A 23,035-nucleotide genomic window follows, 5' to 3' on the forward strand; every position below is an offset into this window, starting at 1 on the left:
TAAGGCCTAGGTATATATCTTTACTTGCTCCATATTTGACGGCGTATACACTCCCAATTTTAGAATAATTCTTACTTTTCATTATGGTCTTACTGATGGTGTTATTGTATTGGAAGACAACTTTATCTAAAGAGAACAGGGCAACATCAAACATTTAGACCTATCATCCTATTCCACATTTGTGTCACTAGATCCATAAAATGTCTTCCTTGCTTTCCATTGAGCCTTGTGCACAAACTAGTAAGGATAACATAACTGCCTAAAGGTGCGTCTTGTATGACTAAATTCATCTACCAGACTTGATGGATCACAAATCCGTAATGCTTTTAAAAACATAAACATAACTACAAACATTTTTACAGAAGGGTCATGTACTGAAAAATAACGAGTATATCTTTCAGCGTTGGTAGGAAGCCTACCAATGCTTACTGGAGAGCCAGGAAGACATTTTATGCATTTACTAACAAAAATATGGAAAAGGATGATAAATCTAAATGTCTGATGTTGCCATATTCTCCTAACTTAGTTAATGTAAGACAGGTACCAAGAAATTGTGATCTTAATGTTGTCTTCCAGTATAATAACACTGTCAGTAAAGCCTTAATTGAAAGTAGGCCAAATTATCAGAAAATTAGGAGTGTTTACGCCGTTAAATGTAAGGCATGTAAAGATGTAGACATTAGCTAGGCAGGTGAAATAGTAACTGAGCGATGCTATTGGTACAGACAATCGGGACGCAGAGGCGACCACAGTAAATACAATCGTTAAACAGTGGCAAGAAAACGATCATCCTGCAGACCTTAACAACCCAGTCATATTATTATACTCCTCATCTGTGTATGTTACCCGAAAATTTAAAACACATGCAATTATCAACCAGATGATTATGAAATTATCAGGAAACGATAACATAAGTAGGTGAACACACATTACTCAGACCAACCTTGCTTCCCCATACAACCCCACATAACTACAAGGCGAATCTCGTGGTCTAAGTAACTGCTGATGACATTATATATATATATATATATATATATATATATATATATATATATATATATATATATATATATATATATATATATATAAATTTTTTTTTTTTTTCAAACTATTCGCCATTTCCCGCGTTAGCGAGGTAGCGTTAAGAACAGAGAACCGGGCCACTGAGGGAATATCCTCACCTGGCCCCCTTCTCTGTTCCTTCTTTTGGAAAATTTAAAAAAGTTGAGAGGGGAGGATTTCCAGCCCCCCGCTCCCTCCCCTTTTAGTCGCCTTCTACGACACGCAGGGAATACGTGGGAAGTATTCTTTCTCCCCTATCCCCAGGGATATATATATATATATATATATATATATATATATATATATATATATATATATATATATATATGAAGGTGAAATCGTACTTCAGTAGGAGTTCATACAATTTTTAACATGTAATTTTTCATTACATGTGGCACTACATGCTTCGTGGAGACAAACCACCTCATCAGGTGCCAGCATAACAAAATTATTTCAATCCCGACGTCACACTTGGTTCCCGCCGTACAACAGCAATCTGTATAGCCCAAGCACTGTCCGCTTCGTCTGGCAGTAACCGTTGTAAGGGAGAGTGATTAAGGGGGGGTCACGTGGCGGGGGTTGACCTGGGTAGCTGGATGCGTCTTGAACAACTTTTTTTATGTTTTCGTGTTTTGTCAATTCTCTTATAACGATTTGGTTAAGGCTAGGATGGGCTTTAAGATTGTTGGGGACAAATCAAAGTTCTTAGTATTAGCAATTAAAACAGATTTAGTGACGTTGCGTGTGGCATAATCAGCAGAGGGGTATAAATTAACGGGATTTTTCAAGATCTATGGGATGATCATTTTCATGACAATGTTTAGCGATCGCATTTTTGTGGTCATCCTTGCGTACTGAATGACGGTGCCAATAACACCTCTCCATTACAGTTTTTCCTGTCTGGCCTACATAAATATACTTACTTGCCTTGCATTTGAGGGCGTAAACACTCCCAATTGTTGCATGATTTGGCCTGTCCATTATGGTCTTGCTGATGGTGTTATTGCACTGGAAAGCAGCATTGTTTTTTAGAACATGTCGTAGACTAGCTAAGTTGGGAGAATAGGGCAACACTAAACATTTAGACATCATTATTTGACACATTTTTGTTACAAGAAGCATAAAATGTCTTCTTAGCTTTCCAGTAAGCTTTGTTCACAAACATAACTGCCTAACGATACATCTTATATGAGTACATTCGTCTACCAGGCTTATGGGATCACATATCCGTAGTGCTCTTAAAAATATAGACATGACTACAGACAGTTTTATAGAAGAATCATGACCTGAGAAATAATGAATATAACTCTCAGAGTAGGTAGGCTTCCTGTAGATTTTAAAGGACAAATGATCAGTTTCTCTATTTATCAACACATCAAAAAAGGGTAGTTTGCCTTCCTTTTCTCATTCCATCTTGAATTTGATAATGGGCTGGATGTTATTAGATTCATCAAAGAAAACATCTCATTCTTAGGAGGATGGTCACAAGGATCACACGTCATCCACGTATCTATACCAAACTTTCGGATGATTATTAATTGAAGTTAAAGTTACAGTTCAAAATATTCCATGACTAAGTTACTGAGAATCGGACTGAGAGGTTTTCTCATGGCAAGACCAAATTTCTGTCTATGAAGATTCCCTGTGGTTAACACCTCTACTAGAAATTCATCATACACATTAATATCTGCTGTTTCTACCTTTCCCTGGCTGGTGACATTCAGCTATTCACCGAGATGTTGATACATCCCAACTCACTGGCATTAGTTGATTCACAAATCTGAATCCATATGCCATTTTATCAGCATCCAAATTTCTAGTAAAGAAAAGGAGAATTCATAGATAACGCGCGAAAAAAGGAAAATAAGTGAAATATAGTGTGGCTTCCCCTGTAATATTCTTAACCATTTTCTGAGACTCATAAAATTCTTCGTTTTCTATGATACTTTTGTGAGATGAGATTCTATCTTGTTCGTGTATCACTTCAAACATTGATTTGGTTACGTCTTCGAAGTAAATTAATCTTCGGTAAACGTTCCAAAAAGACCTTTCTTAAATGCCTCAGTTGGTGATATTAGCAGCGGACTCTACGTCTCACTGCAGCAGAAGTGAGTTCTTTCATTAGGCTTCAGTGTTAAAATCATCCTGATTGGCAGTCATCGTCGACCTGTCTTAAATAAAGAGACAAAATAGGTCTTACTATCTTGACTGCATGTGTGGAGGGTAAGGTTCACATACTTTCATCATGTTTCTTCATAAAGTTTGACAAAATAAGCGCGAGTCAAGATGGTCTTCATTTAGGGTAGCTTGTCGTTTTCACAACCTCTCCAGTCTTCAAAAACATGTCTTTTTTTTTTTCATTTCTTTATATCCAGTGCTTCACAGCGCCAACCCCCCCCCCCCTCCTCCAATTTTCTTTTAATATTGACTTTTTTTTTCATTCTTTACTAACGACACAGCTGCTTTCAATAGACCAACCACGGAACGAGCGTCTTGTGCAGATAATTCCTACACCAAAATATCCGTAGTAGAACAACAGATTCCAAATTGTTGATCAAATTAGAGTATGTATCTTAACCCTGTGGTTTCTCTAAGTTTGTTGTAATATAAAAATTGTTCTATTATATTAATCATATTTTTTTTTTCTGTTTACCATCTTCAGTATAAGGACAGACCACCGAGAAACTGAGTTTTGCCGACAATATGTTGATTTGTCTACCTGGATAGCATATATTACGCTTGTATCTTTCTATCGTTGTCAAGACCTTGTTGCTCAGTGTCAGCTGATATGTCGTGAATCCTTCTGTTGAAACGGGACTATCCAAAAGAGAATTGTTTTATATATATATATATATATATATATATATATATATATATATATATATATATATATATATATTTTTTTTTTTTTTTTTTTTTATACTTTGTCGCTGTCTCCCGCGTTTGCGAGGTAGCGCAAGGAAACAGACGAAAGAAATGGCCCACCCCCCCCCATACACATGTATATACATACGTCCACACACGCAAATATACATACCTACACAGCTTTCCATGGTTTACCCCAGACGCTTCACATGCCCTGCTTCAATCCACTGACAGCACGTCAACCCCGGTATACCACATCGCTCCAATTCACTCTATTCCTTGCCCTCCTTTCACCCTCCTGCATGTTCAGGCCCCGATCACACAAAATCTTTTTCACTCCATCTTTCCACCTCCAATTTGGTCTCCCTCTTCTCCTTGTTCCCTCCACCTCCGACACATATATCCTCTTGGTCAATCTTTCCTCACTCATCCTCTCCATGTGCCCAAACCACTTCAAAACACCCTCTTCTGCTCTCTCAACCACGCTCTTTTTATTTCCACACATCTCTCTTACCCTTACGTTACTCACTCGATCAAACCACCTCACACCACACATTGTCCTCAAACATCTCATTTCCAGCACATCCATCCTCCTGCGCACAACTCTATCCATAGCCCACGCCTCGCAACCATACAACATTGTTGGAACCACTATTCCTTCAAACATACCCATTTTTGCTTTCCGAGATAATGTTCTCGACTTCCACACATTCTTCAAGGCCCCCAGGATTTTCGCCCCCTCCCCCACCCTATGATCCACTTCCGCTTCCATGGTTCCATCCGCTGCCATATCCACTCCCAGATATATATATATATATATGTATATATATATATATATATATATATATATATATATATATATATATATATATATATATTGCCCTTCATTTGCAAGTCACTGCAAGCTGGGAGGATCTGTGTCTCGGCGATTGTAAATTCTTAATCATTTAGGGCAGTCATCTGTGCTGCTGGAATATCTGGCTTTGTCCGTCACACGTGACCTTTATTTTCCTTTCGAAAGATTCAGATTCTGCTGTTTTCTAGGATTTCATAGTCTCTTTGGGATTTGTCAGATAAGGGGGGGGAGGGGAAACTGTTTTATTGTAATGTGTTTCTTTAGCTTGCTAAGAGCCACCACTATAGCCTCACCCTGAGATTCTGCAGATATTCCCCACCTTACTGATGCTCTTATCCATACTGACTTTTGTGATATTGATTGAGAGGGTGAAGGCATGTACAGAGCATCAGATTGGGGAAGAGCAGTGTGGTTTCAGAAGTGGTAGAGGATGTGTGGATCAGGTGTTTGCTTTGAAGAATGTATGTGAGAAATACTTAGAAAAGCAAATGGATTTGTATGTAGCATTTATGGATCTGGAGAAGGCATATGATAGAGTTGATAGAGATGCTCTGTGGAAGGTATTAAGAATATATGGTGTGGGAGGCAAGTTGTTAGAAGCAGTGAAAAGTTTTTTATCGAGGATGTAAGGCATGTGTACGTGTAGGAAGAGAGGAAAGTGATTGGTTCTCAGTGAATGTAGGTTTGCGGCAGGGGTGTGTGATGTCTCCATGGTTGTTTAATTTGTTTATGGATGGGGTTGTTAGGGAGGTGAATGCAAGAGTTTTGGAAAGAGGGGCAAGTATGAAGTCTGTTGGGGATGAGAGAGCTTGGGAAGTGAGTCACTTGTTGTTCGCTGATGATACAGCGCTGGTGGCTGATTCATGTGAGAAACTGCAGAAGCTGGTGACTGAGTTTGGTAAAGTGTGTGAAAGAAGAAAGTTAAGAGTAAATGTGAATAAGAGCAAGGTTATTAGGTACAGTAGGGTTGAGGGTCAAGTCAATTGGGAGGTGAGTTTGAATGGAGAAAAACTGGAGGAAGTGAAGTGTTTTAGATATCTGGGAGTGGATTTGGCAGCGGATGGAACCATGGAAGCGGAAGTGGATCATAGGGTGGGGGAGGGGGCGAAAATTCTGGGAGCCTTGAAGAATGTGTGGAAGTCGAGAACATTATCTCGGAAAGCAAAAATGGGTATGTTTGAAGGAATAGTGGTTCCAACAATGTTGTATGGTTGCGAGGCGTGGGCTATGGATAGAGTTGTGCGCAGGAGGATGGATGTGCTGGAAATGAGATGTTTGAGGACAATGTGTGGTGTGAGGTGGTTTGATCAAGTAAGTAACGTAAGGGTAAGAGAGATGTGTGGAAATAAAAAGAGCGTGGTTGAGAGAGCAGAAGAGGGTGTTTTGAAATGGTTTGGGCGCATGGAGAGAATGAGTGAGGAAAGATTGACCAAGAGGATATATGTGTCGGAGGTGGAGGGAACGAGGAGAAGAGGGAGACCAAATTGGAGGTGGAAAGATGAAGTGAAAAAGATTTTGTGTGATCGGGGCCTGAACATGCAGGAGGGTGAAAGGAGGGCAAGGAATAGAGTGAATTGGAGCGATGTGGTATACCGGGGTTGACGTGCTGTCAGTGGAGTGAATCAGGGCATGTGAAGCGTCTGGGGTAAACCATGGAAAGCTGTGTAGGTATGTATATTTGCGTGTGTGGACGTATGTATATACATGTGTATGGGGGTGGGTTGGGCCATTTCTTTCGTCTGTTTCCTTGCGCTACCTCGCAAACGCGGGAGACAGCGACAAAGCAAAAAAAAAAAAAAAAAAATCTCTTTCCAGTCTTGTTTGCAACTTGAGATCTGCACAACCATACCTGAAGCAAGTCACAGTGAGTGGATGCATCAAGCGTCGTCACCAGATGAATTGATTGAAATGGAAGCGTCCGGGGGCCATATTACACTTGAAGACTTGTAAACAATGGTAAAGTACACTGTTGCATTTCTTATCCTGTGTTTATGATAGGTTTTTTCTAGGCGGTTTGGTCAACGTATTCACATCAATGAACAGTATCGCCGGGTTATCTGCGGTGTATAGCATGGCCAGGAGCACCTACAGTGTACAGTATAGCTAGGGATACCTACAGTGTACAGTATGGCCAGGGATACCTACAGTGTACAGTATGGCCAGGGATACCTACAGTGTACAGTATGGCCAGGGATACCTACAGTGTACAGTGTGGCCAGGGATACCTACAGTGTACAGTATGGCCAGGGATACCTACAGTGCACAGTATGGCCAGGGATACCTACAGTGTACAGTATAACTAAGGGTATCTACAGTGTACAGTATGGCCAGGGTACCTACAGTGTACAGTATAACTAAGGGTACCTACAGTGTACAGTATGGCCAGGGATACCTACAGTGTACAGTATAACTAAGGGTATCTACAGTGTACAGTACGGCCAGGGGTACCTACAGTGTACAGTATAACTAAGGGAATCTTCAGTGTACAGTATGGTCTGGGATACCTACAGTGTACAGTATAGCTAAGGGTATCTACAGTTTACAGTATGGCCAAAAGTGTTTACAGTGTACAGTATGGCCAGGAGTGTCTACAGTGTACAGTATGGTCCTTGTACTGTACAATATGACCAGGTTACCTACCGTGTATAGTAAGGCCAGGAGTGTCTACAGTGTACAGTATGACCAAGGGTACCTATAGTGTACAGCATGACCCAGGGTACCTACAGTGTACATATGTCAAAGGTAACATTATAGTGTATGGCCAGGGTACCTATAGTGGACAGCATGATCAGGATACCTACAGTGTCCTGCAGGAATTGACACGTACAGTGTGGAGTAAGATCAGGGTGTAGATGGGGAATGGAAATGGGCTTGACAGTTCACATGTCTGTTTACCATGGGTTGGTTTTCGTCATATCAAAGATATTGTATACCCGTTTTTATTGTCGTTCATATTTCCAATTCAATTATTATAGTAATAATTTCATTGGAAATATGATCTTCTTGCACATTCAAATTCGTCAGGAAAATTCATTAAATGTCTTCAAGATGGGTATGCAAAATACTGCCCACCTAATTTGGTCAAAGAGTTGAATCACCTTTGCGAGGTTGGTTGATTGGTCTCTCGAATCAATTAGGGCCGCCAGTATGAAAGTTGAAACCAACACCCGTTATGAAGGCCTCCCTCAGGCGTTAAAGATGCATTCCAAGATCACATACATTCTTCCTATGTATGTGGCCCATGGCTCAGCCCTCCTGGCGTGGCAAGGTCCTGTAAACCACGCGGTGCTTGTAATCCAAACACCAGCGCACGTATGTACATCTGATGTATTCAGCTGGACTCCATTCGTTGGACGGTCATTGCTACTTTGCCCAACCTGAACTTATTAGGTGAGAGAGGGTCACTCCTTTCGTCTCTTGCTGGAAAAAGGATCAGTAAGTGAAACAGTTCTTGCTTACAAAATATGTATTTCAGCAGTAAAATGAACAACCAGTACAACAGTTGCCTTCGCCTTTCATACAAACAGGGTCAGCGTTTTGATTTGACCTATTTCCTTCTACAGTGTATAATGGTGTTCTACAGCTACACGGATCTACTTTAGACTTGGTTGTGTGTCAGTTTCGTAAACTGACAGCACCTCACTAGCAGGGTGACTGGCTAGGCTCCCAGCGTCACACACTCAACCACACCTCACCACCGAAGCATCACACATGAGAAATAACCATCACTTAGTAAGCTAATCACAAATTGGTAGTGATAGGTCATGATGTGTAAACAGAATGAAAACCTAATGGGATTAGAAACTAGGTCTTATACAGACATTGTACTCGTCAAGGAACTGAAATTATGGCCATGGTCTGCCAGATTGACGATAAAATTGGTGGTTAGGCTCGTAGACGAAAGCTGATTTTAAGGAAAGAGAAAAAAAACAACAACCCTGAAACGAAACTAAGAATTGTGTTTAAACGAAGGGGACAGGTACTGGATTATGTGGGTGGCTGTGGTTGTTGTGAGGTGGAAACCTACGGCCATAGATAATGCGGCTAGGCTAAGGGACACCTGCAGAAACTACTGAAGTTGTGCGTCTTACATGTTGTACTGATGAGATATACCACTAACTTCTTCAGCCCATCGCACTTTGTATTTTCTTTATATATATATATATATACATATATATATATATATATATATATATATATATATATATATATATATATATATATATATATATATATACACAGGGAAATGAAACACGGCAAGTTCCCATGTGCACATTCATGGAATGATCACACCATCAGGGGAGATACAAGAAAGAAATATGTCAGTTGATATACAACAAGAGACGTTGTATATCAGCCGACTGTTATATTTCTTTTTTATATCTCCCTTGATGATGTGATTATCACACGAAAGTGCACTTGGGAGCTTCTCGTTTCATTTCTCCGTGGATATTTAGGAATATACTTGATTACTCGTTCAATTGTGTGATCTTTTCCAATACATATATATATATATATATATATATATATATATATATATATATATATATATATATATATATATATATATATATATATATTACCAGACTCCGCCTGCTTCAGGTTACACCGCAAGTGAGAAGTCACCTTTGGCGAGGCCGTATCATCGTCAGCAGCCGAATGAGATTCTGTCTCACCCAAGTGCACTTCGATTTAAGAGTCCATCCTGTTGTTGTTACCGGGTGTAGCGCGGCCGTGAACTGCAGGAACCCCTGAATGGAGGGGTTCTGGACTTACTTTTATATACTGAACAAAATTCACCTTCTTCCGTAGAACAGAACATTCATAGGTTTACGTCATCAAGGTAACGTGTGGTGCATGTATCCCCTGGCGTGAGAGAAACGTTCGTCACTTTTAGTTCGGTTGGTGGTATTGTTGTTGTTCCAAACCGTCTCCTGAGAAAATTAAAGGGCTGTATCCTTTGTTAATTCGTGTGTGTTGTAAGAGTATTCATCTGTGGACATGTTCTGAACCATCACTCCTTTGCTCATTTGGCTTTATGTCGTATGTACACTTGGTTTCGTTAACCACAGTGATGGACTCCAGTTACTATATGGAATGTTACCTCTCAGTGCATACTCAGTGCCTTATACGTCAAAGACCCTTCTCTGTGACTCTTCATATGTTGGGCATGACATACCCCCATAAAGGCCAACATCAAATCCTACGAGTAATGGCGTTACGTTACACCATGACCTGCGTCTCGTGCCTGGCCAAAGGCTCTAAGTATGACCACATTTTGTTAGTGTCCAGCTCATTCTTGATGAGCACAGCGTTTAGAAATAACGTTGAAGTCCACTTATTCCTAGTGACTTATCATCAAGACCCCCGGTAGGTCGCACTGTTCCTCCATGCTCTCGGACACATCACTACTGAAGGTTAGCATCACCCTCTTGGCCAGCTAAACTGGGACCCTCCGTGTCACCTCCATCTTCTCCCCGACGAATATATCACCGATAAAACTAACGCTAACTTGAATTTTCTCTCTTGAGGATTGAGATTTCTGAAGTTGATAGCTGCTAGAAGCCTCAAAGGAATTGACAAATATGATGATGATCGTCATATTCTGACGGTATATTGGGGCTCAGGTAGGTGCTGTCAGCGAGATCCTATTTTCATTAAACAGTGGATGGACGAATATCACGTACGGTGTCTTATGTCGTGACTTCTTTTGCCACTTCGTTTCTTGTTCTGACTTTTTCACCTCAATCTATTTTCTTTTTTTAATCACACAGTCCTATATATATATATATATATATATATATATATATATATATATATATATATATATATATATATATATAATTAGCAAATACCGTTTGTTTATCTTTCCTCGGCTGTATAACCACAAACACGAGAAAAATTCGACCCTTTTCAAATGAGTAATGAGTAATTAACCACAGAATTACAGCAATAAGACATGCCATGTTGTAAGATCTATATTTCCTCTTAACATTTTCAAAATATATTACACGCATTCACACACACACACACACACACACACACACACACACGAATACGCCTTGGAATATACACAAGCAGCCAAGCCTCACGCCGACGTAGCCATGCACGCGAGCGTACACGAACATGCTCACGCAGCCTAGCTGCATCCACCAACAACTCTCGTTGCACACAACAGGTCTTTCACTGATATAAAAAGATAATTGTATTTCTTTTGTTTCTTAACATTCAGCAGAGAAAAGCATATACTTATAAATCATGTGTACTAGTTTAGCACAAAATTCAAATACTGTACTGTACATTGACTTCTGAAGTTTGATTATTTAAGGTGGATTTGATTTTTCATTAAATACAACCTTAATGAATTAACCTATTATTTACAACGATCACTAACTGCCTTCCATGCCTAAAACTTCCAGGCCATTATTGCAAGAAATTGTATTAAACCTGCTTGTGGATTCCCGACGACTTTTTAAGTATTCTTTCATCTCTTATCGTCTGAAATCCCCTGAAGCGGATCATCCTCAGTTGCGGTTTGATATTCAAGCAATGAAAAGTTTACTGTTAACTGTGTGGGGATGGTCGTTAATTCCATATGTATAAACAAAAGCACAATTCGCAACAATTAAGTTCGGTGTTTGAGTCTTTCTCGTTTAACCTGTTTTGGATTCATTATTCAGTCATTAAATTGCTTCAGAGAACAAGATCTGATCTCACACGATCGATACGTTAGCGTTAATCGTCCAGTATCTAATACTCTAAACTGTGACTCATTTCGGTATCTAAATCTACTTGCGACTCCCATCCATTACAGCTGGCAGTTCATCGCTTGAATCCGTGCAGCGAATGAGGATATGATCTGTATTTCAGGCTGTGACAGACAGTCCACCCTAAACGTCAAGCACTTGCCTTTGAACGGGACCCGACCCGACCAGTTTGTTTTGGTTTACCACTGGAACCTGTTGCCACTGCTGTGGCTTGACGAACAAACTCTCTTCTCCCTCTGTTCTCTCATTGAAGAGCATGTAACCTTGTGATCCCCACGATCCTTTCTTTATGATTAACACTATCTAAGATAAAGATGTACTGTACCTAATTACGAGTCTAAACTTTAGTGTCAGTTTTGATTATTGAAGTATAGTGGTTGATCAGTTTTTTGTGCCGTGGTGTTTGTTTTCGTTAGTGCCTAAATGACGAGAAAAATGGTGTAGACAAAATTGTGAAGCAGCAAGACCCTAAAATTGTCGCCTAAAACTAAAAACTCATCGACTACTTGGCCTTGACGTACAGGAATAGGCTTCTGTTTGTTTGGGATTACTGCTTCATCTCAATGAATCCTTTGATTCTACTGATTCATAGCGTTCTAAGACTGAAAGGTTGCAGTTCGGAGTTTAGGATGGTCAGTGTAGTGTGAAAACAACCCACTATAAGAATCATGAAAGCTGAGCGAATGGTCAGAGTTCATTCTTGAATTAAAATTCATTTGCTTTATCTTTGGCAATAAGGCTGTGGGGTTGTTCTTCAGTTAAATAAATTACGAACACATGCACTGTTTCTTTGAGTTTCTCCCGTCTGCTTATAAAGGTGTGTCTCGGTGCACAAATGATCTATGCTCGCTTCTTAAGGAAAAGTGACTAACAACAACATGTATTACAAGGCATATAAATGTAAGTTCATATGATGTCACTGAACTGTGATAAGTGAGCAGGCCTGGGGTGACTTCCTGATATACAGCATCACTTCGCTTAACTGGCTGAGCCCATTGCGAGGCGTTGCTAGTTTCCACCCCAACTTTGTGAGGGTGTAGCTGTGTGGCTGAACAGTCAACGTACGACACTAATGTGCTAAGTGAGCAGGTTCTGAGGGAACTACAGAACCACATATCAGAAGTTGAATACTCGTATATACTGAAGCTTAATTATCTTGTGGTGAGTTGGTCATTCTCGAAGTGTCACTGAACAATCTCGTATGCTGGCGGGGGTGTCTCACAGTCTCTAGAGGCCGGGGGTTGAGAGGGTGTGGGTAGCATAACGGCTACGTGGTAGGGAGGAGGGTCGCTACTTGCGTCTGAGGCTGGGGACGCCTCCGCTCTGTGTTCCATGTTCTCATAGGGTCTAAGGGCACCCTCGTAGTTTCCTCGCGAATATACCGGGATAGGAGGGCGCGCGGCTGGATCTCTCTCACTTGTGACCTGGCCATTGATGAGTAAGTTTGGTGTGGACATGGACACACGGACGGGCGTGAGCGACAAGCGACGCGATGATCGGTTGTGGGTGAGGGTATTTCTGGGGAAGAGTGGACGCCGACGGAAGGGCGACGAGGTCTCGGAGTCTTGATTGCATCCCCGCGCGTCGTCCTCAAGGTTAAGGCGATGTAGGAGAATGGCTCGAGTCTTCGTGTGAAATAAAGACACAGAGAAACACACCAGGAAGAGAAGGATGATGACGAAGAAGATACCAATGAGTTCCCCTCGATAGTCGAAGTTCTTCAGGTATAGGTGGGCGGGGACGAGTAACATGGTGATGACGATGAAGGCCGCCCACACACACCAATTTATGCCGCCCATACGAAACAAGTTGAAGTTGTCTGGCACACGAGAGTACACAGAGGAGTTGGCGGAGGTTCTGCGGGAGGTGTGATTTGAGGGGACGTTGAGGCGTGTTAGACAAACCTCCTCACCGGGCGTGGTGCTGGACGTGGTCTCCGCCAGATGAACACGGACGCTCTCATCTTCGTCGTCAGTGGGCGGGCGTGAGGTGGAGCCAGGACGTCGGCCGCGGTTGTACCGACCTCGGCCGCCCTCCGCACATCGACGGGTGTCCAGCTGCATCGACTCGATCCGCTGGAACCTGCGGAACAGGAACGTTTTACAACTGGGTGTTAACTCTGTCACAACAGTACTGTTATAGTATTGTAGCATTATAATGGTATCAAATATCAAAGTTGTTTGTTACGCATTCTACAAGTCGTCCTCATATCCATTTACTTTAACTAGAAGTGACACCCTTTTCTTTACTGAGAAAAAATACATACTGATGTCTCTCTTCTAGCCTTTATTAGTTACTAGTTTCAATTCCTTTTTAAGAAAAGACACAAAATGAATTACTTCTCCAACAAAGTTACATCAGGCAGGCGAGACGCAATCGACTGTGTGGGGTGGTCTGACGTTACTCGGGCGGCCAGGCCCACGCAACCTGACGACGGTTGATCACAGTAGGTACAAATGAGAATGTACAGAAGAGGGTGAACGTGTTAGAAATGAGATGTTTGAGGACAATATTTGATGTGAGGAGATAATAGGGTAAACAATTGTACGATAAGAGAAAAGTGTATTTGTAATTCGAAGAGTATGGTTGAGACAGCTGAAAAGGGTTAGCGGAATTAGTTTGGTCATATGGAAAGAATGAGTGAGGTTGGGTTGACAAAGAGGATATATGTACCACAAGTGGAAGAAACAAGGAGGAGGAGACCGAACTGGAGATGGAAGGATGAAGCGAGTAAGATTTCCAGTGCTTTGGGGCCTGATCATGAAGGACGGTGAAAGGCGTGCGCGGGATAGAGTGAAATGGAGCAGTGTGGTATACAGGGGGCGACAGCACTTGGATGGCGTATCTTTTTACTGCGTAAGGGAGTGATTGACCTGTACTGGAGGTCGACTAGCCTTTGTAAGGGGATGAATAACCTGTGTTCGGGGAGTGACTCACCTGTGTACGGGGGTGACTCACCTGTGTACGGGGGTGACCATGGAGCAGTAGCGAGGCTTGGGGCCGTAGGGTCTGGTGGAGGAGAGGAGGGGCGGTGCTCGGCGCCGCTGGCCACACACACTCCTCTTGTCGATCCAGAAGTGCATGATGCTCCCCCACCGCCCGCGCTACCTAGGGAAAGGGGGGGAATAATACATCCGTCAAGACCAGCATCTCCATCAGCATACACACACAAACACAGCATGGAAGAAGGAAGATCAAGGGATGACTTGATCAAAACTAAGTGTATGAAAAATCCTCCGGATATCCCCACCCCCCCTCCCTAACCCTCCCTCGTTACAAGTAGCGAGGTATGATGAGGCCCAGATGGTATACATCCTCAGGTCCTAAAGAGGTAAGCCTGTGGGGTGGCCACTCCTCTCTCTCTCTCTCTCTCTCTCTCTCTCTCTCTCTCTCTCTCTCTCTCTCTCTCTCTCTCTCTCTCTCTCTCTCTCTCCTTCCCATCGTAAACAAGCCTTGGTGCAGCCAATCACAAAGAGGTGAGACCCCTCTCACCCCTGTGACTACCGCCCCATTGTTCTCACTTCTGCTGGATCGAACGTCATTGAAACTCTCCTTATGTGACTTTTTCAAACATCCAGAATCTCATTCCCTTCTTCCCGGTGATCAACACGGGTTATTGCAGTGCTGGGTCTACTGGTGGTCTCTGTAACTCACGTCTGGTCCTCCATAGGGATTTTATTTTTATTTTTGGTGAAAATTTCGGGATTGGCCTTCGACCTCTCCAAAGCTTTTGTTAGGAAGTGGCATAAGACATTGCTGTCTAAACTCCTTTTCAATGTGTTGTCTATCCTTATCGGTTCCCTTAAGATTGCTTCTTTTCTGACCGATCCATTGCGGTGGTCGGACTGCCCATCCCCACGCCCTCCTCTCTCTCTCTCTCTCTCTCTCTCTCTCTCTCTCTCTCTCTCTCTCTCTCTCTCTCTCTCTCTCTCTCTCTCTCTCTCTCTCTCCTCTCTCTCGTCCCGTAGTGTTCCTCTTGGGTTTTGTCCTATCGCCTGTTCTTAAGATCTAATACCACCTCTTCTTCTAACGCTGTACTGCCTTGTGCTGATGATGACTCCACGTTACATTCTCCAGCTCGTTTACGCTCCCATCATCCTTCTGACACTCGCTCTTTTTCTCGTGCTGAACATATTTTCTTACACAGTTTGGACCTCCGCAGCATCTCAGAAGGGAGGGGGGGGGAAAGCAGAACCTTGGTTAACGTCACTAGAGACAACATGGAATTTCTCTCTTCTATCTCTTCCTAAGTATCCTTCGTTATCCCTCCGCTCAATTTCCAAGCGCCTCAGTTCCAACCCTGCCCTACCATGAACGTGTTGGGCGTAACCATACCCTTCCACTCCATCCTGGAAACCTCACATGATCTACTTGGCAGAGTCCCATCCCTAAAGCCAAGGGGGTTGTCATACGTACCGTAATCATTTGTTTTCGTGCTGTTACACTTCCCACGGGTTTTATGTGCCCTAGCGTGTAGACCGGCCCACATATCTGAGGGCGGTTCTTCCTCCACCTCTTTATTAACCAGAGTGGGATTAGGGAAAAAGAAAAAAAGAATATTTTCATCTCATTAAGTCTCTTGTCATCACGGTGCGTTGTTGCTGCGCTCTCTCTCTCTCTCTCTCTCTCTCTCTCTCTCTCTCTCTCTCTCTCTCTCTCTCTCTCTCTCTCTCTCTCTCTCTCTCTCTCTCTCTCTCTCCCATCGATTGAATAAGGCATAGGATTCTCTTTCTTGTCCTTCTTTTAAGGGTCCAGTCTGCAAAAGCCACGTAGAGCTACGATTTATGTCTACATTTCCTTTTTACTTTTCCTCAACTTTCTACCGATCGCCGGAGATGGCCTGTGAGTAGGGTCCAGTCGGTCATTATAGACAAAAAAGAATCAATACATAAAATCTCTAAATCAGTATGATGACGTCGGCAGATCAGTATGATGACGTCGGTAGATCAGTATGATGACGTCAGCAGCGATCAGTTCTTTGGAAAAGGCAGGGATGGAACGGAAGATGTAGGAATGGAACGGAAGATGCAGGGATGGAACGGAAGATGCAGGGATGGAACGGAAGATGCAGGGATGGAACGGAAGAAGCAGGAATGGAACGGAAGATGCAGGAATGGAACATTACATAACATTACACAAGAAACTGGTTGGTAAAGATGAATATAAAAAAAGAAAAAAAAAGATTGGAATTTTTACATATATGAACAACGTCCCCTATGATTAATGTGTTAAGGCTCACAGTAAACAGAGGGTTGAAGAGTTGTATGATTGAGAAAAATCTAAGAAATGAGGGGGGGGGAGTGGAGTTTGAGAAAAGTTCAAGAAATGGAGGGGAGGGGGAAGGTGTTCCCTACGAGTGTAGAACTCGGAGAGCAAAATGGGTATGTTTGAAGGAATAATGGTTCCAACAATGTTATTCTTCAACGCTCCCAGAACTTTCGCCACCTCCCCACCCAATGATTCACTTCCGCTTCCATGGTTCCATCCGCTGCCAAATCCACTCCCAGATATCTAGAACACTTCACTTCCTAAAGTTTTTCTCCATCCAAACTTAACTTCCAGTTGACTTGTCCCTCAACCCTACTGTACCTAATAACCTTGCTCTTATTCACATTTGCTCTCAGCTTTCTTCTTTCACACACTTTACCAAACTCAGTCACTAGCTTCTGCAGTTTCTCACATGAATCAGCCACCAGCGCTGTATCATCAGCGAACAACAACTGACTCACTTCCCAAGCTCCTTCATCCACAACAGGCTGTATACTTGCCCCTCTTTCCAAAACTCTTGCATTCACCTCCCTAACAACCCCATCCATAAACAAATTAAACAACCATGGAGACATCACACACCCCTGCCGCAAACCTACATTCACTGTGAACCAATCACTTTCCCTCTCTTCCTACACGTGCACATGCCGTACATCCTCGATAAAAACTTTTCACTGCTTCTAACAACTTGCCTCCCACACCATATATTCTTAATACCTTCCACAGAGCATCTCTATCAACTCTATCATATGTCTTCTTCAGATCCATAAATGCTACATACAAATCCATTTGCTTTTCTAAGTATTTATCACATACATTCTTCAAAGCAAACACCTGATCCACACATCCTCTACCACTTCTGAAAACCACACTGCTCTTCCCCAAGCTGATGCTCTGTACATGCCGTCACCCTCTCAATCAATACCCTCCCATATAATTTCCCAGGGATACTCAACAAACTTATACCTCTGTAATTTGAACACTCACTTTTATCCCCTTTGCCTTTGTACAATGGCACTATGGAAGCATTTCGCCAGTCCTCAGGCACCTCACCATGTGTCATACATACATTAAATAACCATACCAACCAGTCAACAATACAATCACCCCCTTTTTTAATAAATTCCACTGCAGTACCATCCAAACCCGCTGCCTTGCCGGCTTTCATCTTCTGCAAAGCTTTTACTACCTCTTCTCTGTTTACCAAATCATTTTCCCTAACCCTCTCACTTTGCACAACACCTCGACCAAAACACCCTATATCTGTCACTCTATCATCAAACACATTCAACAAACCTTCAAAATCCTCACTCCATCTCCTCTCACATCACCACTACTTGTTATCACCTTCCCATTAGCCCCCTTCACTGAAGTTCCCATTTGTTCCCTTGTCTTACGCACTTTATTTACCTCCTTCCAAAACATCATTCTGTTCTCCCTAAAATTTAATGATGCTTTCTCACCCCAACTCTCATTTGCCCTCTTTTTCACCTCTTGCACCTTTCTCTTGACCTCCTACCTCTTTCTTTTATATACATCCCACTCATTTGCATTATTTCCCTGCAAAAATCGTCCAAGTGCCTCTCTCTTCTCTTTCACTAATAATCTTACTTCTTCATCCCACCACTCACAACCCTTTCTAACCTGCCCACCTCCCACATTTCTCATGCCATAAGCATCTTTTGTGCAAGCCATCACTGCTTCCCTAAATACATCCCATTCCTCTCCCACTCCCCTCACGTCCTTTGTTCTCATCTTTTTCCATGCTTTACTCAGTCTCTCCTGGTACTTCCTCACACAAGTCTCCTTACCAAGCTCACTTACTCTCACCACTCATTTCACCCCAACATTCTCTCTTCTTTTCTGAAAACCTCTACAAATCTTCACCTTCGCCTCCATAAGATAATGATCAGACATCCCTCCAGTTGCACCTCTCAGCACATTAACATCCAAAAGTCTCTCTTTCGTGCGCCTATCAATTAACATGTAGTCCAATAACGCTCTCTGGCCATCTCTCCTACTTACATACGTATACTTATGTATATCTCTCTTTTTAAACCAGGTATTCGTAATCACCAGTCCTTTTTCAGCACATAAATCTACAAGCTCTTCACCATTTCCATTTACAACACTGAACACTCCATGTACACCACTTTTCCCTCAACTGCTACATTACTCAACTTTGCATTCAAATCATCCATCACTATAACCCGGTCTCGTGCATCAAAACTATTAACACATTCACTCAGCTGCTCCCAAGACACTTGCCTCTCATGATCTTTCTTCTCATGCCCAGGTGCATATGCACCAATAATCACCCATCTCTCTCCATCCACTTTCAGTTTTACCCATATCAATCTAAAGTTTACTTTCTTACACTCTATCACGTACTCCCACCACTCCTGTTTCAGAAGTAGTGCTACTCCTTCCCTTGCTCTTGTCCTCTCACTAACCCCTGACCTTACTCCCAAGACATTCCCAAACACTTCTCCCCTTTACCCTTGAGCTTCGTTTCACTCAGAGCTAAAACATCCAGGTTCCTTTCCTCGAACATACTACCTATCTCTCCTTTTTTCTCATCTTGGTTACATCCACACACAGTTAGACACCCCAATCTGAGCCTTCGAGGAGGATGAGCACTCCCCGCGTGACTCCTTCTTCTGTTTCCCCTTTTAGAAAGTTAAAATACAAGGAAGGGAGGGTTTCCAGCCCCCCGCTCCCGTCCCCTTTAGTCGCCTTTTACGACACGTGAGGAATGCGTGGGAATTATTCTTTCTCCCCTATCCCCAGGGATATATATATATATATATATATATATATATATATATATATATATATATATATATATATATATATATATAGTGCACCCATACAGGCACCTAAAGCACATAAAATCATGCAGGCACAGATGCCACACTTGCAAAAGCGCATACACTCACATCTACACTCGCCCAGAGATACATAACCAGCATGCAGATCAATGTACATTGAGAGTTACTCCGCTACACACTAACCACGGCTGTACGTTGCCACATTTTATAGTGTTTCGTTTTCAGTTCGCAGCTACAAAGTGGAGGGGGGTACTTTTCTAGTACCCTCGGCGTCCACGTTCGTGTTCACAAACGCATCCACAGCTTGGCTACGTTTCACTTCCGTGTTTAGATACGATGACATGGCAGAGACGAAAACATGCCCAATTGAAGGCCATCTCGAGTGAAGGAACGACATGTTAGAGGTAAAAGAATGTAGAAGTTAGCTGGAGTTTCGCAGGTGTTGAGTGGCTGACCGATTATGGGTAGGGAGACCGAAAGAGGAAGAAAAAATTCCACGGCTTAACTGTTCGAGGGGAGAGAGAGGTATGATAACGGTCCATCCTCGAGTGGCCGACCTCCACACAGAAATTTTGGGAGGAAGTAGCTAGACGCGTTCCTCGGGTTCAAGCCATAGTGGTTAGGAACAAAGCCAAACAGCTCATGAAACTAGTGGCCAATATGATACCCATGGAACAGAGAGAGATAGGGCAGGAACACTGCGGCGGCGAGAATGGGATGGTTGAAAATGCCATGAGAATTAAAGAGAGCCGAAGGCTTTTAAAAGCTTCCACTTTCCTTCATAGACAGTTGGACAAAGAACCATCCCAAACATGTGAGCAAGACTCCATCCTAGGGCGAATAATATCCCTGAAGGGTTCGTTGAAGGAATGATCGTGACGCTCAAGAACTTAGGTGTTTGAATGTCTGTCCCAGATCGTTGGGACGGGAAAAACGAAATGACCTCGGCTCGCTGTACTCCTTGTGGAGTACAGTGTATAGTGGATTTCAGTGCGTTGATGTGAAGAGGCCAGCGCTTCATGGCAGGAAGTTACAAAGTCAAAGAGCTGTACGTAGGTGGAGGAGTTGGGGGAAATATAGAAAAATGTAAGCAAAGTTACAGAAGGTAGGTGAGTTTTAAGTCCGATGCATCAAAGTGAGGAGACCCCAGAACCAAGTGGCGAGCAATGGGAGGTCTTGGATTAAAGTAAAACAAACATCACACTCGGAGCAGAAAAGTAGTAGGCATTTGAAGTGTTCGAGATCTGATAGTGCAGGGGAATGGACAGTTGAGTTTCAGAGATAAGATGATCAGGACAGAAAACGAGACAGATGACTTGCTACAGAAGAAAAGTTACATACGAGGCCATGGATGCAGCAGAAACTGATAGAGAAAGACCCAAGTCTGTGAGCTGTGTCCAAAGAAGAGGGTAGGTTTCACTCGCTTGATAATCATCAAAGGGGTTCTGGGAACCACCCATCCTTCCTCGACCGGTGGCTTTGTTCCTCTCAGGCGATAGAGATTGTAAATATATGTAAACTGGCGTCATTTATACGTAAAGGGAAGAAAAAACTCGTGAAAAGTAAAGGACTCTAAGTTCTGTGTTGCTATAGGTGCTGTGTCCGAGAAGGACGGGGACTGTCCGCCAGCAACCCATGTGTAGGTGTTGCAAGGAGAGAGACCAGCTACCTGGGCCAGGGAGGGGAACGTGACGCCACCATTAACATTCCTGATACCTAGGCGGTAGTGGTACCTTGGTAGGTGGGTGCCACCCATCCACACGGTCACATAACTCCTCATTCGTGTGGGGTGAGCAGTGCTGCATCTCGTCAAAGGAAGATCACCCTTACCTACATTTGGCGCCTCAGACGCAAACATCGTTATCGACGACTCCTTACGATTCTTGTTTTCTTTTCCATAGCTGATCGCGTCCTCCCGCCTTAGCCAGCAAGACTGAGCCCACGAGGAAGATATCCTCGTTTGGTTCCTCCCTCTGTTCTCATCTCACAGTCCCCCAGGATGAAACACGCGTCTTCACATTAATTCATACATTAACACATAGACTCAAGCTTTAGAATATATATATATATATATATATATATATATATATATATATATATATATATATATATATATATATATATATACATGTATATATAAACACTAGCTGACAGACAAGCCCACAGAGCTCTCCAAAGTGCACATGAAAACACACACGTAAGGTTTCTCTGTGACATGAAACGTGAACTAAACTCATAATAATCATACCAAAACACTGTTCAATAATGTAAGACAAGACACCACTGCCACTACTAATGCTAAACGGAATGCATAAAGACCGTACAAGTTCGATGTTACCAGACATGAAGATCTTGGCGGCCGGGAAGAGCCACATCAGGCAATCTTTCAGTACTTCCAGCCACGGCGGTTGTGGCATCAAGGGAACTACAAACGCTAACTTGCTACCAACCACGTCCAACACAGTCTTCGTAAGACTCCATATTTATCAAGATTTCCCACTAGAATATCTGGACCGGGTTTCTTTTCTCTTTTTTCCCCCAGAGCTGCAGATGGTGTGGGGGAAATTCCCGGGGGATAATCTGCAAAATTCAGGAGGGAAACTAAACATCGGAACAATGGAAGAAGGAGGGAAACTTGGTCTATACTTAATGGTTGAGGCATTAGATGATTTATAACACAGTAGATACCAAGATTCCATCCTCGCTTTCACAGAGAAGACATGTATGTCCAAATACTCTACGCTCGTAATGGTCAGTAGTGGTTAGCGTTGCTGACCACGATTCATATACGAGCCCGCCCGCAGCAGTCGCCTCACAACTAACCCAGCTGTTCATCCTCCTCCTTGGGGCTGGTCGCTAAATGGTTATCTAGCTTCGGCTGGGTGTATATCTGTGCATGTGTGTGTGTGTGTGTGTGTGTGTGTGTGTGTGTCTGTGTTCATGATACATGGACGGGGGTTGTGTGTCTGGTTCACAAATGTCTCTCGGTCGAAATTTTATCCTGATTATAGGCGGTGGCTTGGCCATCTCTTGTTCACGGCAGTGTTTACTTCCATGATAAGAGTGAGAGGCCTGACGCACGGCAACGAGGGGCCAGGTTGAGCGAACAAAGCCTTTTACTGGGAAGAAACTAAGCTTCGACTCGACCAACACGACCACGACCGTCTCCTAGCCATTTGGACGCAACCTTCAACCAAATGACACACACTCATGAGAGACCTGTGCTTGTGTACATGATCTGTGTAAACTCATACAAACATGCGTAGTACGTACATAAATACACACACATCTAAAATAGATGTCCCTTTCTCGTTAGATTAAACCAAGTTCATATCTATCTTACTGGTGCAGCTATTTTTTTTCTTTTTTTTTCCAAACTATTCAGA

The 23,035-nt window shown here is 42.7% G+C and overlaps 1 protein-coding gene across 2 annotated transcripts in view; it reads right to left on the minus strand.

Annotated features, from left to right (window-relative positions):
- Positions 1 to 10,067: 10,067 nt before the first annotated feature.
- The window catches only part of LOC139746677 (uncharacterized), a 37,078-nt gene continuing 24,110 nt past the window's right edge, over positions 10,068 to 23,035 (minus strand). The window contains exons 1-3 of one of the 2 annotated variants that reach the window (XM_071658118.1): positions 21,988 to 22,136; positions 14,509 to 14,658; positions 10,068 to 13,632 (exon numbers count right to left, since the gene is read on the minus strand). In XM_071658118.1, the coding sequence (XP_071514219.1) occupies positions 12,735 to 13,632; positions 14,509 to 14,633 (1,023 nt within the window). In that variant the 5' untranslated portion in view covers positions 14,634 to 14,658; positions 21,988 to 22,136 and the 3' untranslated portion in view covers positions 10,068 to 12,734. Of the gene's footprint in view, positions 13,633 to 14,508; positions 14,659 to 21,987; positions 22,137 to 23,035 lie in introns of those variants that run through there. The other variant, XM_071658117.1, reaches the window with a different exon arrangement.

This window comes from Panulirus ornatus, chromosome 66 (genome assembly GCF_036320965.1).
Source record: "Panulirus ornatus isolate Po-2019 chromosome 66, ASM3632096v1, whole genome shotgun sequence".
In the NCBI taxonomy this organism is placed as follows: domain Eukaryota; kingdom Metazoa; phylum Arthropoda; class Malacostraca; order Decapoda; family Palinuridae; genus Panulirus; species Panulirus ornatus.